Source organism: Moschus berezovskii, chromosome 13 (assembly GCF_049115385.1).
Source record: "Moschus berezovskii isolate FMDL1 chromosome 13, NW_MosBer_1.0, whole genome shotgun sequence".
Taxonomy (NCBI): domain Eukaryota; kingdom Metazoa; phylum Chordata; class Mammalia; order Artiodactyla; family Moschidae; genus Moschus; species Moschus berezovskii.
In genome coordinates, this window is record NC_142472.1 from 3,091,931 (window position 1) to 3,112,955 (window position 21,025).

A 21,025-nucleotide genomic window follows, 5' to 3' on the forward strand; every position below is an offset into this window, starting at 1 on the left:
TTGACAAATCTAGAAAATTTCCCAAGATTGAAAACTTATAAATAGTGGAGCTGGGATTAAAACCTAAGCAATCTCTTGGGTTGGAGCCTTTATTCACTGTAACAGAATAATAATAAAGATATATACGTAACTAAAACCACTGAACAAAATATAAATACGCGCACCACTGATCCATGATTCAAGATTAAACTGAAATAATGAGTGCCTTTTTTTCATCTTTAATCATCCTCCTGGCCAATAGGTGGCACCAAACAAATGTGTTAAGAGAAACACTGCAAAAAAAAAAAAGCAAAATTGATAGTGTTTTGCTGCTGCTGCTGCTGCTGCTGCTGCTAAGTCACTTCAGTCGTGTCCGACTCTGTGTGACCCCATAGACGGAAGCTCACCAGGCTCCCCCATGCTACTCATCTTTAAAACAAAATAATGAGAATACTGCCTGATAATATAACTTTAAATAAAAATAGAGGCAAAGGGAAATATGTATGTCCTCAGTATTCACTGATTCACATTTTATTGGCATGATTTGTTCCTATTTATATTGGAATTTTTTCTATAAAATGTTCATGGTTGTACCACTAAAAGCTGTGCCATATTATTATGGCAGTAGTTAACCAATTGGCCTTTCCAAAAGTAAAGACTTGTACCATCCTCAATAAAAGATAATGGCTTAATCAGGGTGACCCCATCACTCAGCTCTGTGCAAACAGTTGCTCAATAAATGTTGATTTAAGGAATTTAAATAGAATTGAATGTCTCAAAGTTGAAACTCATCTGGACCAGAATTAGTGAAGAAAAGTCCCAGGCAATTGTGTTTTTTCCCAAAACATGAATTTCATGTTCCAATAAACCTACTGCCGTGGAAAGTCCCTGTTTCCACAGCTTGAAGTTCAAATACAGGGACTAGAAACAACTGCTCTCTTAGCTGATCTCAGCTGTTTTGAAATTGCCCAGGGAAACACAAGTCATGTCTACAGTGACAGGGCTGCAAGCCGCACTGCTTTTCTCAGGTTGGCCCAACATGTCAGACTACTTTGAGCTGTGCTGCAGTTATGCATGTGCTTAGTGAACAGATCAAGCGCATAAATGGTTGTGAATTAAAGTCCTGAAGGAACATATGACACCACAGATACACTGTAGAGGGATTTATCATACGCTTTTTGTAAAGAGAAAAGCTGAGAAGACTTTCTCCTTATAATCTGTTGCACAGGTTAACAGAACTTGCTAGAACAGTGTGAAGACAAGAAAATCAAACTACTTTCAGGTGTCTCCTTGAATAAATTGAGCTTTACTGTGGAAATTAGACATCTCTCTGAGCTGCCAACAGGCTCTCAACTAGCTCTCAGTAATTTTCTCCAGAAGATGCTTATCTGGTCAATCCCCACAGATATATCTTGTCTACACCCCAAACTGTCTCTTTATCAGTAAAAGTAATCAACTCTAATTATATTACATATTTTCAGTTCAACTGTTCTGAGCAAAAACAAAAGAGTATGTCTACAATATTTTAAAATACAAGAAAATAAACCTTAACTTAAACAATATTCATTTCCACAGGGCCTCAATCTTTCTTCATTTCCACAAATTTTGACCAACTTATGGTTAAAGTGAAGTGAAAATCGTTCAGTAGTGTCCGACTCTTTGCAACCCCATGCACTGTAGCCCACCAGGCTCCTCTGTCCAAGGGGATTCTCCAGGCAAGAGTACTGGAGTGGGTAGCCGTTCCCTTCTCCAGGATATCTTCCCGACCTGGGGATCAAACCCAGGTCTCCCAGGTTGCAGGCAGATTCTTTACCACCTGAGCCACCAGGGAAGCCCTACGGTTCAACTTAAAGCCTATAAAGATGCCTCCCCTTTTGTTTGCAATCAGATTTTTCTGGCCCCATCATAGTCTCCAACTGAAACTAGTGACTTACATGCTTAAATTTGGAATCAAATATAGGCCTGCTGGAGCCAGACCTGCAGGTGAGGTGTCTCATTATCTGTTTGCTGGCTTCAGACTTTCCAGATCCTCTTTCTCCACTAAAATAAGACAGAAAAAACATGCGCTTACTGTTTTGGCGAATATAGTGAAAAAGGAACCAGAGATTAACTCTCAGACACAAAGGAGGTAAGCAAATGACATGACGACTTTCAACGAGAACATGACATCGTTTGACTTTCCCATTTGATTCACTCATTAGAATAAATGCAGAAAGCCTCATGGCAGTCAAGACAACCGAGGGAAGCTGCATATTAACACCAGTCTTGAAAGAAAACGCCTCAACAAGCATCGCAAAATCCCTGCAGTCACTGATTTGCTCTTCATTTCTTGACCCTTGAACGAAAAAAAATTTTTTTTCTGAGTAACGGGTTGATACATGGCATCATTAGCCTTTAAAGGTGTCCCAAAGGAATACTAGTTCTGCAGAAAATTAACAAATCTTACTATTGATAGACAAACAATCCCACGAGCAAGGACATGTAGAAACAAGCAGATTTCTTCACTGATGGAACATACTTTGCATTGGGAGCTCTGTAATCAGCAGGTTCCCAAAAGATGTCATTGGCTCTTGAGAGCTTCGCTAAGAACTAAAGTCTTTGACAAGAATCAAGTGGATTCAGTGAGAACTTAGTTAAGGCTGTGGATTTGTGACAGTCATTTTAGGGGAGGCTGGGGGGACCTCCGAAAGCCTCCTGAGGTGGGCGGCAGTGGATGAGTGCGGCTGTGAGTGTGGGCGGGCGGCACTCAGGCTCAGGAGCCAGACTGTTGGACTCACATCCCAGGGAGACCCCGCACTAAGTAGCTAACCCTTCTGACACTCAGCCCTTGACACATAACATGACAGCAATAACACTGATCACAGTAACACGCATCCTACAAGACCAATAAGGCATGAACAAGATAACACATGGAAGGCACCCCGTGGAGGGCCTGACACCCAGCGACTCTCAGAAACAGTGGTTGTTATTACTGTCAACACCACTGCACACCCCTTGCCATCTCCCAATAAAAAAAAGAAAAAGTTTCCCTTTATGTCCAAGCAAGACCAGGAAACCCAATAGATAAAGCAGATAAAAGCAGAATTTCTTGGCTCAAGAATGCCAGGGTCCCTTAAGCCCCACCCAGGGGACCCTTCAAAGCAGGTATAAAAACCACCACTTGCACGCTATTTCGAAAGCCACAGCACTAAAGTCTGCAACACTGAGCTTCCATGGAATTCTGATGGAGTTAATGGTATAAAAGTATAAAGAAGATTGGGGAGAATGGAATTGTAGCATGTATATTATCATAAGTGACCAGTCCAGGTTCGACGCATAAATTTTCCTCTGTTCATTTCTTTGCATTTGTGCTTTTTTAATAAAAATACTTTTAACTGTAAAAAAAAAAAAAAAAAAAAAAAGCTCCAGGTGCAAAAAAAAAAAAAGTATAAAGAAGAGCTGATTCACAGATTTAAGGTCACTTGGGTTCTTTCCAGCGTCTTCACTCTTTGACCTCACTCTGACTCAGAATGTGCAAGGCTCGATTTAAATGTTCAGTCTTCAACTGATGCTATTGAGGTTAACTATGCAAAGACAGGAGTATTCATGGATGTCCCCTGCTCACGGAGGTGTAGCCTGACATAAAATGTAATTCTCGACGCAGATTGTACTTTGATACCTAAAGATTTCTTTAATTCTCTATCGGGGCACACTCACATTTCACCCTTACTTCTTGTGATACCCTTTTTCTTTTTTCGCTCCAATGTACATGACTCTCCTGAGCATCTTGACATTTAGGAGCTAACATTGCCATTGCCTTCCAATAAACATGACGTCGGGTGTATAATTCCGGTGATACTAGCAAAGGCAAACACTTAGAAGCAGGTGGGGATTTTCACCTCTGCTTTGGAGAAAGGTGGAGTGCTCATCCCAGGCACCTTTCTTTCCCTGTATTTTCTAAGGTTCAAAAGCAAGGCACTCTGGTTCTGAGCTGTAAATCTTCAAAATGAATTGAACTTCAGGTTAAGTTTGTTGAAATTGATCCAGCCACACCCGGGGCCGTTTGTAACAACAAAGATGCTTCTCCTCTGCAGCGAGTCAAGTGTACTCACTGCAAAGACTCAGAGGGCCACAATCCAATGAGGAAGTAGATAAACGTGACACGGGAGAAGTGTGGACAGGAGTACCGCCAAGCCCCCGGGGTGGAACGAGCCCGGGGCAGGGGCGGGCGGCAGGCTCACCTGAGAATGAAACACTGCGGTCTCTGCTCCTGGAAAAGCTGGTGGAAGGCTCTCTCCGCGCAGGAGAAAATGTGAGGGGGCAGGGAGGGGCCGTGCTGCCCCGTGCTGCTCAGGTACAGCTCAGAGACCTGGAGAACAGGGAAGGCAGCTCTGTCAAAAGGACTCAGGATTCTTTCCCCCACGAACGCACCGACACATTTGCAACACACAAAAGCACATAAATCCCTAATCTTGAGTCTCACTTGTAAACAGAAACCACTTGCACAATGAGGCCCTTCTCGGCACATTTTAAGCATCTCTAATGATGGCTCCATCTGATCAAGCTATGGTTTTTCCAGTGGTCATGTATGGATGTGAGGGTTGGACTGTAAAGAAACCTGATTGTGGAAGAATTGATGCTTTTGAACTGTGGTGCTGGAGAAGACTCTTGAGAGTCCCTTGGACTGCAAGGAGATCCAACCAGTCCATCCTAAAGGAAATCAGTCCTGGGTGTTCATTGGAAGGACTGATGCTAAAGCTAAAGCGCCAATATTTTGACCACCTGATGTGAAGAACTGACTCATTGGAAAAGACCTTGATGCTGGGAATGATTGAGGGCAGGAGGAGAAGGGGACGACAGAGGATGAGATGGTTGGATGGCATCGCCGACTCGATGGACGTGAGTTTGAGAAGCTCTGGGAGTTAGTGAAGGACAGGGAGGCCTGGTGTGCTGCGGTCCATGGGGCTGCAAAGAGTCGGACCCGACTGAGCGCCTTCCACTCGGCCACTCGGTCCCATACAGGTCACTGCAGAGTGCTGGGTGGGGTCCCTCTGCCGTGCGGGGCCTTTATTACTCTGCCACCTAGTTTACACAGCAGTGTGTCCATGGCCTCCTCTTCCTTCTCCCAACCCTCCTCCTCACCCCCCCGTATCCTTCGTCTTCTCCTATAACCCCCGAAATGATCCGGGTAATTCCTTTTGCCCTAGTCAATCCTACTTCCAGACATCCGCAGACAGCCCAGGGATGAGACTGGGGTTGGACTGGGTGGGATGGGGAGGGTGGGCAGCTTTGAAGCAGCAGTGGAGCTGACTTTCGCTAAGAAGAGAGGCGGGTTGGGTGGTGAGGGGCCCTGTTTTGCCCAGAAGTATTTCTGCGATAATTCTTGGTTGACTCACTGGGACTTCAGAGACAGCAGTGTCTCTCCCTCTCTTTCCCTCCTTGCCTCCACCCCACCCCCAGCATCTAAAGGGCATCCTTGGTCCAAGAGCACAGGCTTCTTCCTTTCATCTCCTGCTCCCCACCAAGGATTCTGCTTCACACTGGAAGCAGCCTGTGGTTGCACAAAAAACAGAGCGTTCCCACGACAGCATTTTTGATCCCAAAACACTTGGCAAAAATCATACTGTGCTTTCAGTTGCCTGGAATAGTTTTTCAAAAGCAGTTTCTCTTTTAATTTTGACTCTCATGATTAAAGCTGGAAAGGCTAGGAAAATGTGTAAAGGCAGTACCGTCCTGTCTGATCCAATTGCCTAAACGTCACAGGGCTCTTCTGAAAGTGTTCAAAGAAGAATTCTAAACCAACCGACCTTGAACTAGTCAAAAATGCATGGGAACACAGAGTTAATATAATATTTGATTTTAGAAGTCTGTCTAGGGACTACAGTCATAAGAACCACACATGATAAGTACAAGGGAATCTTTTGATAAAATAACATTCCTTTTCAATATTTTCTCAGAAAAAAATAAAGTCACTATTATGTAACCACTCAGGGCACAATTTTCTGAGAAGCTTGATTTTACTCTCTGTTTCACTTTTTCTTCTTAATCATTTGATACAATAGGTATGTCTAATAAGTGGTTACTCTACAATATTAAAGGATATTTTAAATTTCATACTCACCACGGTGGAATAAATTGGAATCTCCTTGAATGGATTAACCAGCAGGAGGATGTCCCCAATAAAAGTCTGTTAAATGGAAAGGATAGAAATTGTTATCGGACCATATAAATAGCACTTTTAAAGTTAAATATTATATAATTTTAAAATCACTGAGAAAACTATAGAGAATAAATAAAAATCACACTTCAACATTTTGTGAATTGTTTTAAAAGTTTGTAAACAAACAGAAAAGTCAAATTCACATAAACCAATAAGCTTGTCCCACTCAACACACAACAAGTGAAATGGCTGTCTTAAGTAATTAATTGAACACGCAGATGAAATTTTGAAATAAATAATTACCAAGTGGAATAATTAACTTAAATACAACGCTGTTACCAAGAACTGCACAATGTATGTCCATTTAAACTGAACACCGGCTGGTTCATTACGCTTAAAGCGTTTGAGTCACATAAAGTGCACTCTGATCACAGATCATGATGCAAATTAACCATGGGTAGCTAGAAAATCACCAAATGTGTGGTGACTATACATCTGCAAATAGCCTACGAGTCAAAAAGAGAAACCATAATGCAAATGAGAAAACATTTTAATTATGATAGATCATAACATGTGAGATACTAACAAAGGTATACTCGATAGGAAAATTATTGCCTGAAATGCACAGTAAAAAAGAAATGACAGGCAGGTAATGATCTAAGTATCTGTTTCTAGGAGCTGATCAAATTACATGAAATTACCAGAAATAAGTAACCAACATATGAGCAGAAATGAGTGGAGTTAGTAAACAAAAGCCATGGAGTAAAAAACTAAAGCCCAAAGGCAATCATTAGAAAACCAAATAAAAGCCTGGAGTCCTAACAAGACTGGCTGAGGAAAGAAGGGGAAATGCACAAACCACCGAGACCCCAGTAAGACGTCACTACAGACCCCACGGAGGTGCAGACAGGGGGAGAGGCTTTCAGAAGTCACGTTTTAGTCACCAAGTTTGCACAGACCACCGAGACCCCAGTAAGACATGACTACAGACCCCACGGACGTGCAGACAGGGGGAGAGGCTTTCAGAAGCCACGTTTTAGTCACCAAGTTTGCATATTCAGAAGACGTGGACAATAATCCACAATCTTACCAAAACAAATGCGATAAGATGTCAGAAATCTAACGAGATTTATTTTCGGTAACAAATTGAATCTATGTCTAAAACCTTCCTGAAAAGAAAACTAAGAATTCACCAGTGAATTCTTGCCAACACTGATGTAAAAACAAACAAATTTCATACAAATTATTACAGAAAGTAGCAAAAGAGGGAATATGAATCACTTCATTTTAAGAGTGCATAAACTTAGTATTAAAAACAAACATATTGAAAGAAAATTATAGGCTGTTTTCCTTCATTAAAACACATGCTAAAATAATGAGAAAAATACAGACAAACTGAATCCAATAATACATTCAACAGACAATAAATTTCAACCAAAGAGACTTTATTCTAGTAATTCAAGGTTGGCTTCATATCAGAAAATCAACTCTTATAATTTGTATTACTAAGAAGTCAGGAATAAAATTTATACGATTATCTCAATAAGTACAAAAAGCATTTAATAATAGTCAATTCCCACTCGATTAAAAATAATAATAACTTTAAAAACTACTAATATAACAGAACTTTCTTAATCTATAAAAAGTAATTACACAAGTGGTAATAACTTGCTTAATGATAAAACACTAATTTTAATGATAAAACAGCTTTCTGCAAGGATCAGAAACAGCACAGAAATGTCTAATATGCTGAATTCCAGCCAAATTTTTAAATTAACAGCCCCTATATCATCAAATGGGGCTTCTCAGGAGGCGCTAATGGTAAAGAATCTGCCTGCCAATTCAGGACACCAGTTCAATGCCTGGGTCAGGAAGATCCCCTGGAGGAGGGCACAGCAACCAACTCCAGTATTCGTGCCTGGAGAATCCCATGGACAGAGGAGCCTGGCAGGCCACGGTTCATATTGCAAAGAGTCGGAAACAACTGAAATGACTTAGCACGCACACACATATTATCTAACAGGGCAAAAAAGGTAAGGATCTATCAGGGTTTAAAAGAGAAACACGAACGCCATTATTTGGCTCCTACTTAGTGGTGGGGGCTTCCCTGCTGGCTCAGATGGTAAAGCGTTGGCCGGCAATGCGGGAGACCCAGGTTCGATCCCTGGGTTGGGAAGATCTCCTGGAGAAGGAAACGGCAACCCACTCCAGTACTCTTGCGTGGAGAATCCCACGGACGGAGGAGCCTAGGGGCTACAGTCCACGGGGTCGCAGAGAGTTGGACACGCCTGAGCAATTTCACTTTCACTTAGTGGTGGGTGCAGAAAAGCCAAAGGAAGATGGTCCGCGGTAACTTAATCCGGAAGCTCTGAGAAGGTTCACTTAGAGAGTGAAAAAATACCAAGAGGGAGTTTATAAAGCTTTGCACTTCATGGAGGGAGAAAGAGAAGTCCAGGGGAAAGTCTAAGGGGAGTCCCAGATGCAGGAAAGAGTGCCTAGGAATCACCAACGATCGTGTTTAGGGCCCAGACAGAGAATAAGGACACGTGGCCATCCTCCCATGAAAAACGACAAGCTGCCGAAAAATTCTAAGACTGGGAGTTTTGAGATTACATTTCTTCTCCACAAAAATGGCCCTAGTTCCTTGTGAGATCAGACTGAAAAGGGATGAAGTTTCCTCTAGAAAGGTAGGAGGCTGCTGGGGCCAGGACGATGAGGGTGGGAGGCAGTGAAAGTGAAAGCCGCTCAGTCTGACTCTTTGCGACCCCATGGACTGTGGGATTCTCCAGGCCAGAATATGGGAGTGGGTAGCCTTTCCCTTCTCCAGGGGATCCTTGCAACCCAGGGATCGAACCCAGGTCTCCCTCATTGCAGGCGGATTCTTTACCAGCTGAGCCACAGGGAAGCTGTGGACTAAATGCTATTTGGGAGAGAAAACCACCGGAAAAGCATGAACGATAGAAAGGAAATCAAAACCATTCAACACAGATTTAGAGAACAAACTTATGGTTACCAGGGGGAAAGAGTGAAGCAAAGAGGGAGTTTGTACACACAGCTAGATTTAAAACGGATAACCAACAAGGATCTGCCGTACAGCACAGGGAACTCTGCTCAATGTCATGTGGCAGCCTGGATGGGAGGGGGTTTGAGGAGAAAGGATACACGTATATGGAGGCCTGAGTCCTCTCACTGTGCCCCTGAAACCATCACAACCTTGCTTATCGGCTCTACCCCTATATAAAATAAAAACCTGAAAATTATCCAAGCAGTGGTCTACCGATAACGTGACTAAGAAGTTAAGAGGAAGAAGAATCAGCAAGACGCTATGGAAAGAGAGACAATGGCACCAAACACGCAAGTGGCAAGGCAGCAGCGGAGACCAAAGCAATCAGGCCCTGCCACTTCATGCTGATGACTCAATTCCATTAATTCTGATAGAAGTACTTAATTTTAAGTGTATTTACAGTGGCAGGCAATTTATCCAAGTGTTAAGACGCTGCCCTGAATTTTCATAGGTTAATCAGCACCTGACAATTTATTACTTGTAAAGAAACTCAGATTTCACATTTACATGAAAATTACTTAATCAATTGCTCAGTGGAGGAGGAAAAAAGAAGGGTGTCATCCAAAAGGGGTAGCAGACATGTCCATAATCAGATTTCTCTGCAGACCTTCTGATTGAATTGCTCTGAGTTGAATTTAACGAAATCAATGAGAGAGAGAGAAGGAGAGTCTGAGATTACACACTGCCAAAGCCGATCCACGCACTGGAAGAAATAACACATATAAACCAGAGTAGAACCAAGCAAATCAATCCTCCGTGCTGTTTGTCATCTAAGTCAGATATCTGTATCTTATTATCAGAGATGTGTGTATAAATTACTTACTCAATAGACAAAGACATTTCTTGATAATTTGGAAAAACAATATCTTTTTTCATGCAAATAGAGGCAAGCCCTCCAAGCTCACTTAGCTATTCCTCTCTGGCTTCCTTTTCCAGATCTAAGTGGCTGAGTTAAAGCAGATGAAACAACCAGTATTTTTATAACTGACCTGCAGATCCTGCGGGTTCTAAGCAGGATCTTCTCCTCCAGCAAACACTACAACAGGAAAGGTAGACAACTTTAACCACTCTGAAGTGTGGATCGTTCCTGAAACTGCCTCATACCTGAATCAGAAGAATTGACCTGAACTCTGAGAAATCTACCTTAAGCTATTGGCATGACCCTAAGTAACAAAGAGCCCTCTCCTTGTAATATTAGCGGCACAGAAGGGTGAATATACACAGCAAGACAAAGCCGCACAAAAGGTAATTTCAAGGGCACTTACGTAAATCTGATTGTTCCCAAAGCGCTTCTGAATTTCATAAAGCAGGCTGCTGTCCGTGAGCTCGCTGAGCGTCGCCAGGTCATCATTGGGAGCAGGAGGCATCAGCTTGACCTGAGGAAAAACCAGGTAAGATCAATTCTAACTGCTTCCCAATCAAGTTTACAGACCATGTGACTCTGAAACTGTTACTAAAAGATGATATGGTTCACTTAAAAGGAGCAAAAAACCTCAGCAACCGTAGCAATGTATTCAGATGAGAATCTGTTTCTGTGCCCACCAGCCTGCACACAGACGCACACACACACCAACACACACGTGCCTCATGTGACCCAGCATCCACCACACCCTGAAGTCCATCTAATCTACACAGCTCTGGACTGTGCTGAGCCCTCTGTAAGGCCAGCCGTTAGAATGCTCACGTGTGCAGTGCTTCCAAAACTAAAGGAAAACTCTTTTCAGGAAACTGAAATGGGAAGAAAGCAACACAGACGTTAGCTTCTGCACATGTGGAAGAGGGCGCTGGAATTCCACAACAATCTCTAGAATTTTGGCTTGCAATTTTTACTCTGTCCTACATCACTCTTAAGGCAGTGGTGAGATTAAGGTAATTCTGCTAGAAAGAAAGAAAAAAAAAAACTTAATGTTGAGTGACGGAGTTGAAAAACTGGAAAACACTTCAAATAAAAAAAGAGATGAATTTTAATTATTTAATTTGATGAAAATCTATCATTTACAAATCAGAAATGCAGAACGTTTAGTTTTATAGACATAGACAAACATCTCTAGCAAGTTACCATTCATGTTGAACTTCCAAAGCAACCATAAAAGAGAAAAACCAACAGCAGGATTTCTTTTTCCTTTAGAAGTAATGATTCTCACTAAGATAATAACATTCTCTTAACAGTCACTGCTCTAAGGAGCTGAATGCAAATCTGAGTGCACATTAACAAAAAAAAAAGCATGAACAGCACTAACAGAAGTTTCACATTTGTCCCAACAAGCCTAAAAGAACTATGGTGGCAGCTCCTTGGAATTCTTGAGGATTTTCATCTACAGTCACAGCTGTTCCCTGGTGAGAGAAAGTACAAGGCTGATGGTAAAAATGTGAAGACTTCCCAGCCGGTTTGTCGTGATGAAACCCGAAACTACAGTCTTCGGGTAGATCAAAGGAAGAATTCCTTGTATTTATCATGTCACATTCCTGACTGATCAGGAATGAAGCTCTGATAATCAGTCTTCAGCAAGGCTCCCCAAGGGACACATACTTTATAAAGATTCCTAAAGCATTATGACAGCTGACAACCAGTAGAAAGAAAAACAGAAATATGTCTGTGGATATTTTTATGTTCAGAGTTGAAGGCTCAGTAGTGTATGCGTCCAATGTCTCCCAAACAATAACAACTACAGTCAAAACAGAGACAGCATAAATATCTAAAAAAAAAAAAATCTTCACTAGGATTGATCACTACGGTTCTTATGAAGATATACACATATCCATATGCATTGCCGGGCTTACTTGTGTCTGACTCTTTGAGCTCCATGGACTGGAGTCGGCCAGATTCCTCTGTCCATGGGGATTCTCCAGGCAATAATACTGGAGCAGGTTGCCACGCCCTCCTCCGGGATATATATGTATAGAAACATATATTTTCTCCTCTTTATATATCCCTGGAGAAGGAAATGGCTACCCACGCCAGTCATTCTGCTCGGGAAATACCATAGACAGGGGAGCCTGGTGGGCTACAGACCACGGGGGTCGCAAAGAGGCAGACATGACTGAGCGACAGAGCATGCACTCTTGATGTACATGTGTATTTCCAAAAACAGAGATCTCAAACACAAAACATACATAATTCAGGATAGGAAGTCAGGGAGAAATTAGAGGAGCATCCTGAGAAATGTTTTAAGATCCAATAGGAATTTACATCTTGGACATACTCTGAATTCACCCCTTCCTGTTTCTACTTGTCAACACGGCTGTGAGTGCTGTCAGATTCACTGCTCTGTTCTTTGTTTGATGGTGTTTTCTCTCTGTGGGACATAAGCAGGGTATGTCAAGGAACCAGAAATTCAGTGGGCAAAGAGGAGTTCTGACAAATGGAATAAGTACAAGAAGACCCTGGGGAAAGGCTGTTTAGGAGGAAAGAACCAAGGATGCATGAATGAAGCGGAAAGAGGAAATTAAAAAAAGAAAGAAGAGCTGCCTGGGATGGTCCTGCCAGGGAAAGGGGTGACGATCTGACCAAATACCACGCTTCCCAAAGCTGAAACCCTCACCCTGCCTGCACAGCACTGTAACTTCTGTTACCTGCTTTGGGGGGCTTCCCTGAGAGCTCAGATGCAAAGACTCTTAACTTCAGCTGTTTGCCATCTCGTGCTTTGTAGGCTCCCTGGTAACTCAGACAGTAAAGAATCTGCCTGCAATGCAGGAGGATTGGTTTCCATCCCTGGGTCAGGAAGATCCCCTGGAGATCTTCAGGAATACTTCAGGAATACTGGAATACTCCAGTAATCTTGTCTGGAAAACCCCATGGACAGAGGAGCCTGGAGGGCTACAGTCTGTGGGTTCACAAAGAGTAGGACACACCTGAGCAACTAACACTTCACACTTGCTTTTTATTCCGTTTCTTAGAGAGTGCAGTTTCTCAGGTCCTTTGCTTGCGGAGGATTTACTCTTTTGTGTACCTGGCTGTTGGTACAGAGTGAGAACCACTGCCAACTTTCAAAATCCCTCATGCACAAGGAGCCGTGGGACACACGCTTTGTCTCCCATGCATAGAACCGTCCCAGGTCAGTAGGGCTAAGAGAAATGAACCTGGAGCTTGCAGTGTTTTCCCCAAAGAGCACTGGACACTGTAAAAGAAACACTTGCGATTCTAGGCATCTTGAGTTTGTTTGGCCAGCTGAAATACTCAATTCAAAACTTGAGTGTCAGCTGAGAAATGAAAATGAGTTTTGAGAATTAAGATAATATATGTGAAAGTGTTTTTGTAAGCTCTTAAAGTATGACTTGTATTATTATTTTTAAAAATTAATCTATCCTTACACCGCAAAACAGAGTAATTACATGAAGAAACAGCAGACGAATGAAGGGACAGAAGACCAAGTTACTGGGGCAAAACCTCCCTGTCAGTCTCTACAGGCAACAAGCATAAAAGCAGTAACCGTGTCTTACGGAGTTTTTATTCACGCTTGGTAACTGCGCTATCATATTGCAAGTTTAGCCTTTGTCATCTTCAGAACAACCAAGCAAGGGGAGTACTATGTCCCTATTTCACAGAGAGGGCTTCCTGAGGTTAAGGGGCTCCCAGAGCACAGAGCTCCAGAAGCAGACCCGAACCAGAGCAAGTCTGCATGACCGCATCCTCCCCTCCCTTCACTCCCAGGAAAACACACCTTCACTAAACGGAATCAAATGACCTGAACTTTAAGCTTGGAGCCGAATTTAAATAAATATACTATGGAAGGAAAGAAGACAGAGGAGAAGAGGGAGAAGTCAGGCAGGCAGGAAGCTAAAAAGAGCCTGGAAGAGGGCAGGCAGAGAGGAGGAAAGGGAGGCAAGACAATGTAAGTGAAAGAGAAGGAAAATACCGCACAGTTTTAAGCATCTTAAAAAAAACTACATTCTCAGAGACATAATCAGGCTAATGTGAATTCTGGTCACTATCAGAATCAAGAGAAAAACGTTCAGATCAAGCCTTGAGTATTTATGTGTGTAGGTTGCTGTTGTTTAGCCACTAAGCTGTGTCCTGATCTCTGTGACCCCACAGACGGTAGCCTGCCAGGCTCCTCTGTCCACGGGATTTCTCAAGCAAGAGCACTGGAGTGCATTGCCATCTCCTCCTCCAGGGGATCTTCCTGACCCAGGGATCAAACCCAGGTCTCCTGCTTGGCAGGCAGGTTCTCTATCACTGAGCCACCTGGGAAGTCCCAATTATGTAGTTATCATTCGATAAGACCTACATTTTCTAAAAATCTGGAAGGAGAGATGCTGTGGATTTTGTTCAACTTGAATTACACACGATACGTTTCTCTTTAAAATGTGAATCAGAACTTGATTGCTCTGAGAAGGCTTTTCTAAAGTCTTCCTGGGAAGTGTGGGTGAAGACTCCAGTTGATGGATAGTCCTGCAGAGAAACCAAGCAACTTGAGACCAAGAACGAGGGACGACAATGATGGCAAGATGCTCACAGCTGGAGACACGAGTGAAGATCCAGCCAGTCCATCCTAGAGGAAATCAGTCCTGAGTGTTCACTGGAAGGACTGAAGGTGAAGCTGAAACTCCAGTACTTCGGCCACCTGATGTGAAGAACTGACTCACTGGAAAAGATCCTGATGCTGGGAAAGATTGAGGGCAGGAGGAGAAGTGGGTGACAGAAGATGAGATGGTTGGATGGCATCATGAACTCAATGGACATGAGTTTGGGTAAACTCCAGGAGTTGGTGATGGACAGGGAGGCCTGGCGTGCTGCAGTCCATGGGGTCACAGAGTCGGAAATGACTGAGCGACTGAACTGAACTGATTCCATAGATAACATAGGCACACAAAACCTGAACACTAACTTCTCCTCGTTTAATACCAGATCAACGCAACACGATGGGAGTTGCTTTCAATGCCTGTGACACAATTACAAAGAGCTTACAGGAAAAATTGAAAAGGTGTTCCGCAAGGATCACATTTGACATTATGCTGCTGATGTCCTTTCATTGCTTTCAGATTTTATTTTTTAGAGCTGCTTTAGGTTCACAGCAAAACTGACAGGAAGGGACAGAAATTTCCTGTATGCCCCGGCCCCCTCCTGGATAGCCTTCCCTATTATCAACATCCCTCGCCAGTGTGGTGCTTCTGTTACCATCACAAACCTACACTGAAACGTCATCACCACCCAAGGCCCACGGTTCACGTCAGGATCGGGATGTGAGGCTGGATCCTTGGAGCCTGGCCACCCTTACATCCTTTCATCAAGGCCCTTCTTGGTGTTCCATGGCCTCTGGATCCGGACATACATGTAACGTCAGGTATCTATGCTTACGGGGTCACACAGAGAAGCTCCACTGCCCTAAAGACTCTCTTCTCCTCCTATGTATTCCCCCCTGACCCCTGGCAACCTCTAATGTTTTCAGTGTTTCAATACTTTCATCTTTTCTCAAATGTCAAACAGTATAATCATACAGCATATAGCCTTTTCAGACCAGCCTCTGTCACTTAAGAATATGTATTTAAGGTTACAGAATGCTTAAAGGATCTTTAAAAATGTTAAGAAAAAGCTTTTGCTTAAACTTCACCTAAAAATCAATTTGCCTGTCATGATGGACTAAATGGTTCCCCTCCTCCAAATTCACATGTTGAGGCTCTAACCAGCATACGACACTTTTTGGAGATTGTGATTAATAACAAGAAAAGGCCCTAAGTCATATCCAATTCTCTGTGACCTCCTGAATGTAGGGCTCCTACAGTCCATGGGACTCCTCTGTCCATGGGATTTCCCAGGCAAGAATATTGGAGTGGGTTGCCATTTCCCTTTGCAGGGGATCTTCCCAATCCAGGGATTGAAAACATGTCTCCTGAATTACAGGTAGATTCTTCACCACTGAGCCACCAGGGAAGCCCGATAGGGCCTTTAGGAGGTTATAAAGGTTCAGTTCAGTCGCTCAGTCATGTCCGACTCTCCGCAACCCCATGAATCACAGCACGCCAGGCCTGCCTGTCCATCACCAACTCCCGGAGTTCACCAAAACTCATGTCCACAGAGTCGGTGATGCCACCCAGCCATTTCATTCTCGGTCGTCCCCTTCTCCTCCCGCCACCAACCTTTCCTAGCATCAGAGTCTTTTCCAGTGAGTCAACTCGTCGCATGAGGTGGCCAAAGTATTGCGGTTTCAGCTTTAGCATCAGTCCTTCCAAAGAACACCCAGGATTGATCTCCTTTAGAATGGACTGGTTGGATCTCCTTGCAGTACAAGGGACTCTCAAGAGTCTTCTCCAACACCACAGTTCAAAAGCATCAATTCTTCGGGGATCAGCTTTCTTCACAGTCCAACTCTCACATCCATATACATGACCACGGGAAAAACCATAGCCTTGACTAGACGGACCTTTGTTGGCAAAGTAATGTCTCTGCTTTTTAATATATCATCAAGGTTGGTCATAACTTTCCTTCCAAGGAGTAAGCGTCTTTTAATTTCATGGCTGCAATCAGCATCTGCAGTGATTTTGGAGCCCCAGAAAATAAAGTCTGACACTGTTTCCACTGTTTTTCCATCTGTTTCCCATGAAGTGATGGGACCAGATGCCATGATCTTTGTTTTCTGAATGTTGAGCTTCAAGCCAACTTTTTCATTCTCCTCTTTCACTTTCATCAAGAGGCTTTTGAGTTCCTCTTCACTTTCTGCCATAAGGGTAGTGTCATCTGCATGTCTGAGGTTATTGATATTTCTCCCGGCAATCTTGATTCCAGCTTGTGCTTCTTCCAGCCCAGTGTTCCTCATGATGTACTCTGCATATAAGTTAAATAAGCAGGGTGACAATATACAGCCTTGACGCACTCCTTTTCCTATTTGGAACCAGTCTGTTGTTCCATGTACAGTTCTGACTGTTGCTTCCTGATCTGCATACAGGTTTCTCAAGAGGCAGGTCAGGTGGTCTGGGATTCCCATCTCTTTCAGAATGTTCCACAGTTTATTGTGATCCACACAGTCAAAGGCTTTGGCATAGTCAATGAAGCAGAAATAGATGCTCTTCTGGAACTCTCTTGCTTTCTCCATGATCCAGCGGATGTTGGCAATTTGATCTCTGGTGCCTCTGCCTTTTCTAAAACCTACTTGAATATCTGGGAGTTCACGGTTCACACATTGCTGAAGCCTCTCTTGGAGAATTTTGAGCATGACTTTACTAGCGTGTGAGATGAGTGCAATTGTGCAGTAGTTTGAGCATTCTTTGGCATTCCCTTTCTTTGGGATTGGAATGAAGACTGACTTTTCCAGTCCTGTGGCCACTGCTGAGTTTTCCAAATTTGCTGGCATATTGAGTGAAGCACTTTCACAGCATCATCTTCCAAGATTTGAAATAGCTCAACTGGAATTCCATCACCTCCACTAGCTTTGTTCGTAGTGATGCTTTCTAAGGCCCACTTGACTTCACATTCCAAGATGTCTGGCTCTAGGTCAGTGATCACACCATCGTGACTATCTTGCTCGTGAAGATCTTTTTTGTACAGTTCTTCTGTGTATTCTTGCCACCTCTTCTTAATATCTTCTGCTTCTGTTAGGTCCACACCATTTCTGTCCTTTATCAAGCCCATCTTTGCATGAAATGTTCCCTTGGAATCTCTAATTTTCTTGAAGAGATCTCTTGTTTTTCCTATTCTGTTGTTTTCCTCTATTTCTTTGCATTGATCACTGAAGAAGGCTTTCTTATCTCTCCTTGCTATTCTTTGGAACTCTGCATTCAGATGCTTATATCTTTCCTTTTCTCCTTTGCTTTTCGCTTCTCTTCTTTTCACAGCTATTTGTAAGGCCTCCTCAGACAGCCATTTTGCTTTTTTGCATTTCTTTTCCATGGGGATGGTCTTGGTCCCTGTCTCCTGTACAATGTCACGAACCTCCGTCCAGAGTTCATCAGGCACTCTATCAGATCTAGTCCCTTAAATCTATTTCTCACTTCCACTGTATAATCATAAGGGATTTGATTGAGGTCATATCTGAATGGTCTAGTGGTTTTCCCTACTTTCGTCAATTTAAGTCTGAATTTGGCCATAAGGAGTTCATGATCTGAGCCACAGTCAGCTCCTGGTCTTGTTTTTGCTAACTGTATACAGCTTCTCCATCTTTGGCTGCAAAGGATAAGTGAGGTCAAAAGGGTGGGGACCTGAACATATAGGATTAGTGTCCTTAAAAGAGACACCAAAAAGGCTGTTTATTCTCTCTCTCTACCATGTGAGGACACAGGGAGAAGGCGGTCGTCTGCAAGTCAGAAAGAAGACCTTCACCAGAAACGAATCACCCAGTGCCCTGATACTGAACTTCCAGCATCCAGAACTTCGAGAAAAAAGCTTTCTGGTGTTTAAGCCACGCAGTGTGTTGTGTTTTATTCTGGAAGCCTAAGCTGATGAATACACCTACTAAAATTTAAAGATACTTCAAAATTACAAAGCTGAATTTGTTATTTTAAAAAAAAAAATTGAATGAAACTAAAAGTAGAGGTTCTTGAGAAAACATCAACAAACTGTCTTTAAAACATTCAAAATTAGATACAGTAGAGAAAAAGCACTTTCAGAGATTACTCTGACATTTATAAAACTACTCTGTCATTTATAAAATATGAAATGTATAAAAGTCATTTATTTCTGTGGAACGGGCAAACAAATACATTAATTTCTATAAGCCCAAGCTCCTCAAAGTGATCTCCCATCCTTTGGACACTGGAACAAACACACAAACACACACACACAATACACCAACACAGTTGCCTTTAACAAGTGACCCACTGACTGGCTTGCTATTTTTTCTTTTATGTAAAATATTTGATATTGTAAGAAACAAAAAACACAGTCTACAAAATAATCAAAATGATGGCTAATGCTATAACTAAAAATATTCAGAAATTTAGCATATTAGCTGAACTTCCATTCCTGGTCAAGTCAAGGTTATAAAATTCAAATCCTTGTGAAAGACAACAGCAATTTTTGTTAATGGTCAATATAATATCATAACAATATGGGCATTTCACAAATATTAACATCTGCACTTGTTAATTTTTCTCTGAATGGAAGTTAGTGGGTGTTTCCTTCTGAAAAGTCGGCTCTCAGGCATGCAGTCACAGCTGCAGCCGGGGCAGACATGGGCAGACAGGCAGGGTGTGCTCACCTGCTCGGGCGTGGCAGGGCCGTGCGTGGGGGTATTCTCCGCTGCGCTGTCCTGAGACGGTCGCTTGCACAGACCTTTAGTTGCATCTTTGAACATAATGTCTTTTTCCAACAGGCTGTCTTGCTTGGCGATTGGCAATACCAGGGGACTGCTGCAGGAAGGAATCCATGCTATAATTAGTCTCCTAATGTTGCCACCTCAATCAAAAACTACCCTGACCAAACTGCTCAGTAACGGAAAGTTGTCTGGTTCACCTAAGAAACACTTTCAACACTGCAGGCAAAGTCAGTGAGAAACCAGAACCATTTCAATCGGCTCCAGATTTCATTCAACTTTACATCCAAGAAAACATATACTTATTTTAACTGGAGAAGAAAATGGTTATGAATGTACAGTATATATGGCTTAACAGACGACCAATGGGCAAATTAAAAGCTAAGGCTGAAACTCGTGATTGAACTAAGCAAAATATCTAAATGTGAAAATGAACTGCAAACAAGTGAGAGCAACATTCTACAGCTGATTACATTATTATCCACGTCATTGCAGTTCAGTTCAGGCGTGTCCGACTCTGTGACCCCATGAATCGCAGCACAGGCCTCCCTGTCCATCACAAACTCCTGGAGTTCACCCAAACTCATGTCCATCGAGTCGGTGATGCCATCCAGCCATCTCATTCTCTGTCGTTCCCGTCTCCTCCCGCCCCCAATCCCTCCCAGCATCAGAGTCTTTTCCAGTGAGTCAACTCGTCGCATGAGGTGGCCAAAGTATTGCAGTTTCAGCTTCAGCATCAGTCCTTCCAGTGAACACCTAGGACTGATCTCCTTTAGAATGGACTGGTTGGATCTCCTTGCAGTCCAAGGGACTCTCAAGAGTCTTCTCCAACACCACAGTTCAAAAGCATCAATTCTTCGGCGATCAGCTTTCTTCACAGTCCAACTCTCACATCCATACATGACCACGGGAAAAACCATTGCCTTGACTAGAGGGACCTTTGTTGGCAAAGTAATGTCTCTGCTTTCTAATATGCTATCTAGGTTGGTCATAATTTTCCTTCCAAGGAGTAAGCATCTTTTAATTTCATGGCTGCAATCAGCATCTGCTGTGATTTTGAAGCCCCCCAAAATAAAGTCTGACACTGTTTCCACAGTTTCTCCATCTATTTCCCATGAAGTGATGGGACCAGATGCCATGATCTTTGTTTTCTGAATGTTGAGCTTCAAGCCAAACTTTTCATTCTCCTCTTTCACTTTCATCAAGAGGCTTTTGAGTTCCTCTTCACTTTCTGCCATAAGGGTGGTGTCATCTGCATGTCTGAGGTTATTGATATTTCTCCCGGCAATCTTGATTCCAGCTTGTGCTTCTTCCAGCCCAGCGTTCCTCATGATGTACTCTGCATATAAGTTAAATAAGCAGGGTGACAATATACAACCTTGGCGTACTCCTTTTCCTATTTGGAACCAGTCTGTTGCTCCATGTCCAGTTCTAACTGTTGCTTCCTGACCTGCTTACAGATTTCTTAAAGGCAGGTCAGGTGGTCTGGTATTCCCATCTCTTTCAGAATTTTCCACAGTTTGTTGTGATCCACACAGTCAAAGGCTTTGGCACAGTCAATGAAGCATAAGTAGATGTTTTTCTGGAACTCTCCTACTTATTCGATGATCCAGTAGATGTTGGCAATTTGATCTCTGGCTTCTATGCCTTTTCTAAAAC

General features: G+C 42.8%; 1 protein-coding gene across 1 annotated transcript in view; it reads right to left on the reverse strand.

The window, feature by feature from the left end:
* Window positions 1–21,025, reverse strand: part of MYO16 (myosin XVI) — a 478,842-nt gene that overhangs the window by 257,757 nt on the left and 200,060 nt on the right. Inside the window, exons 10-14 of the mRNA XM_055426698.2 lie at window positions 19,313–19,463; window positions 10,448–10,558; window positions 6,080–6,145; window positions 4,200–4,327; window positions 1,914–2,019 (exon numbers count right to left, since the gene is read on the reverse strand). Coding sequence (XP_055282673.2) covers window positions 1,914–2,019; window positions 4,200–4,327; window positions 6,080–6,145; window positions 10,448–10,558; window positions 19,313–19,463 — 562 coding nt within the window. The remainder of the gene's footprint in view (window positions 1–1,913; window positions 2,020–4,199; window positions 4,328–6,079; window positions 6,146–10,447; window positions 10,559–19,312; window positions 19,464–21,025) is intronic.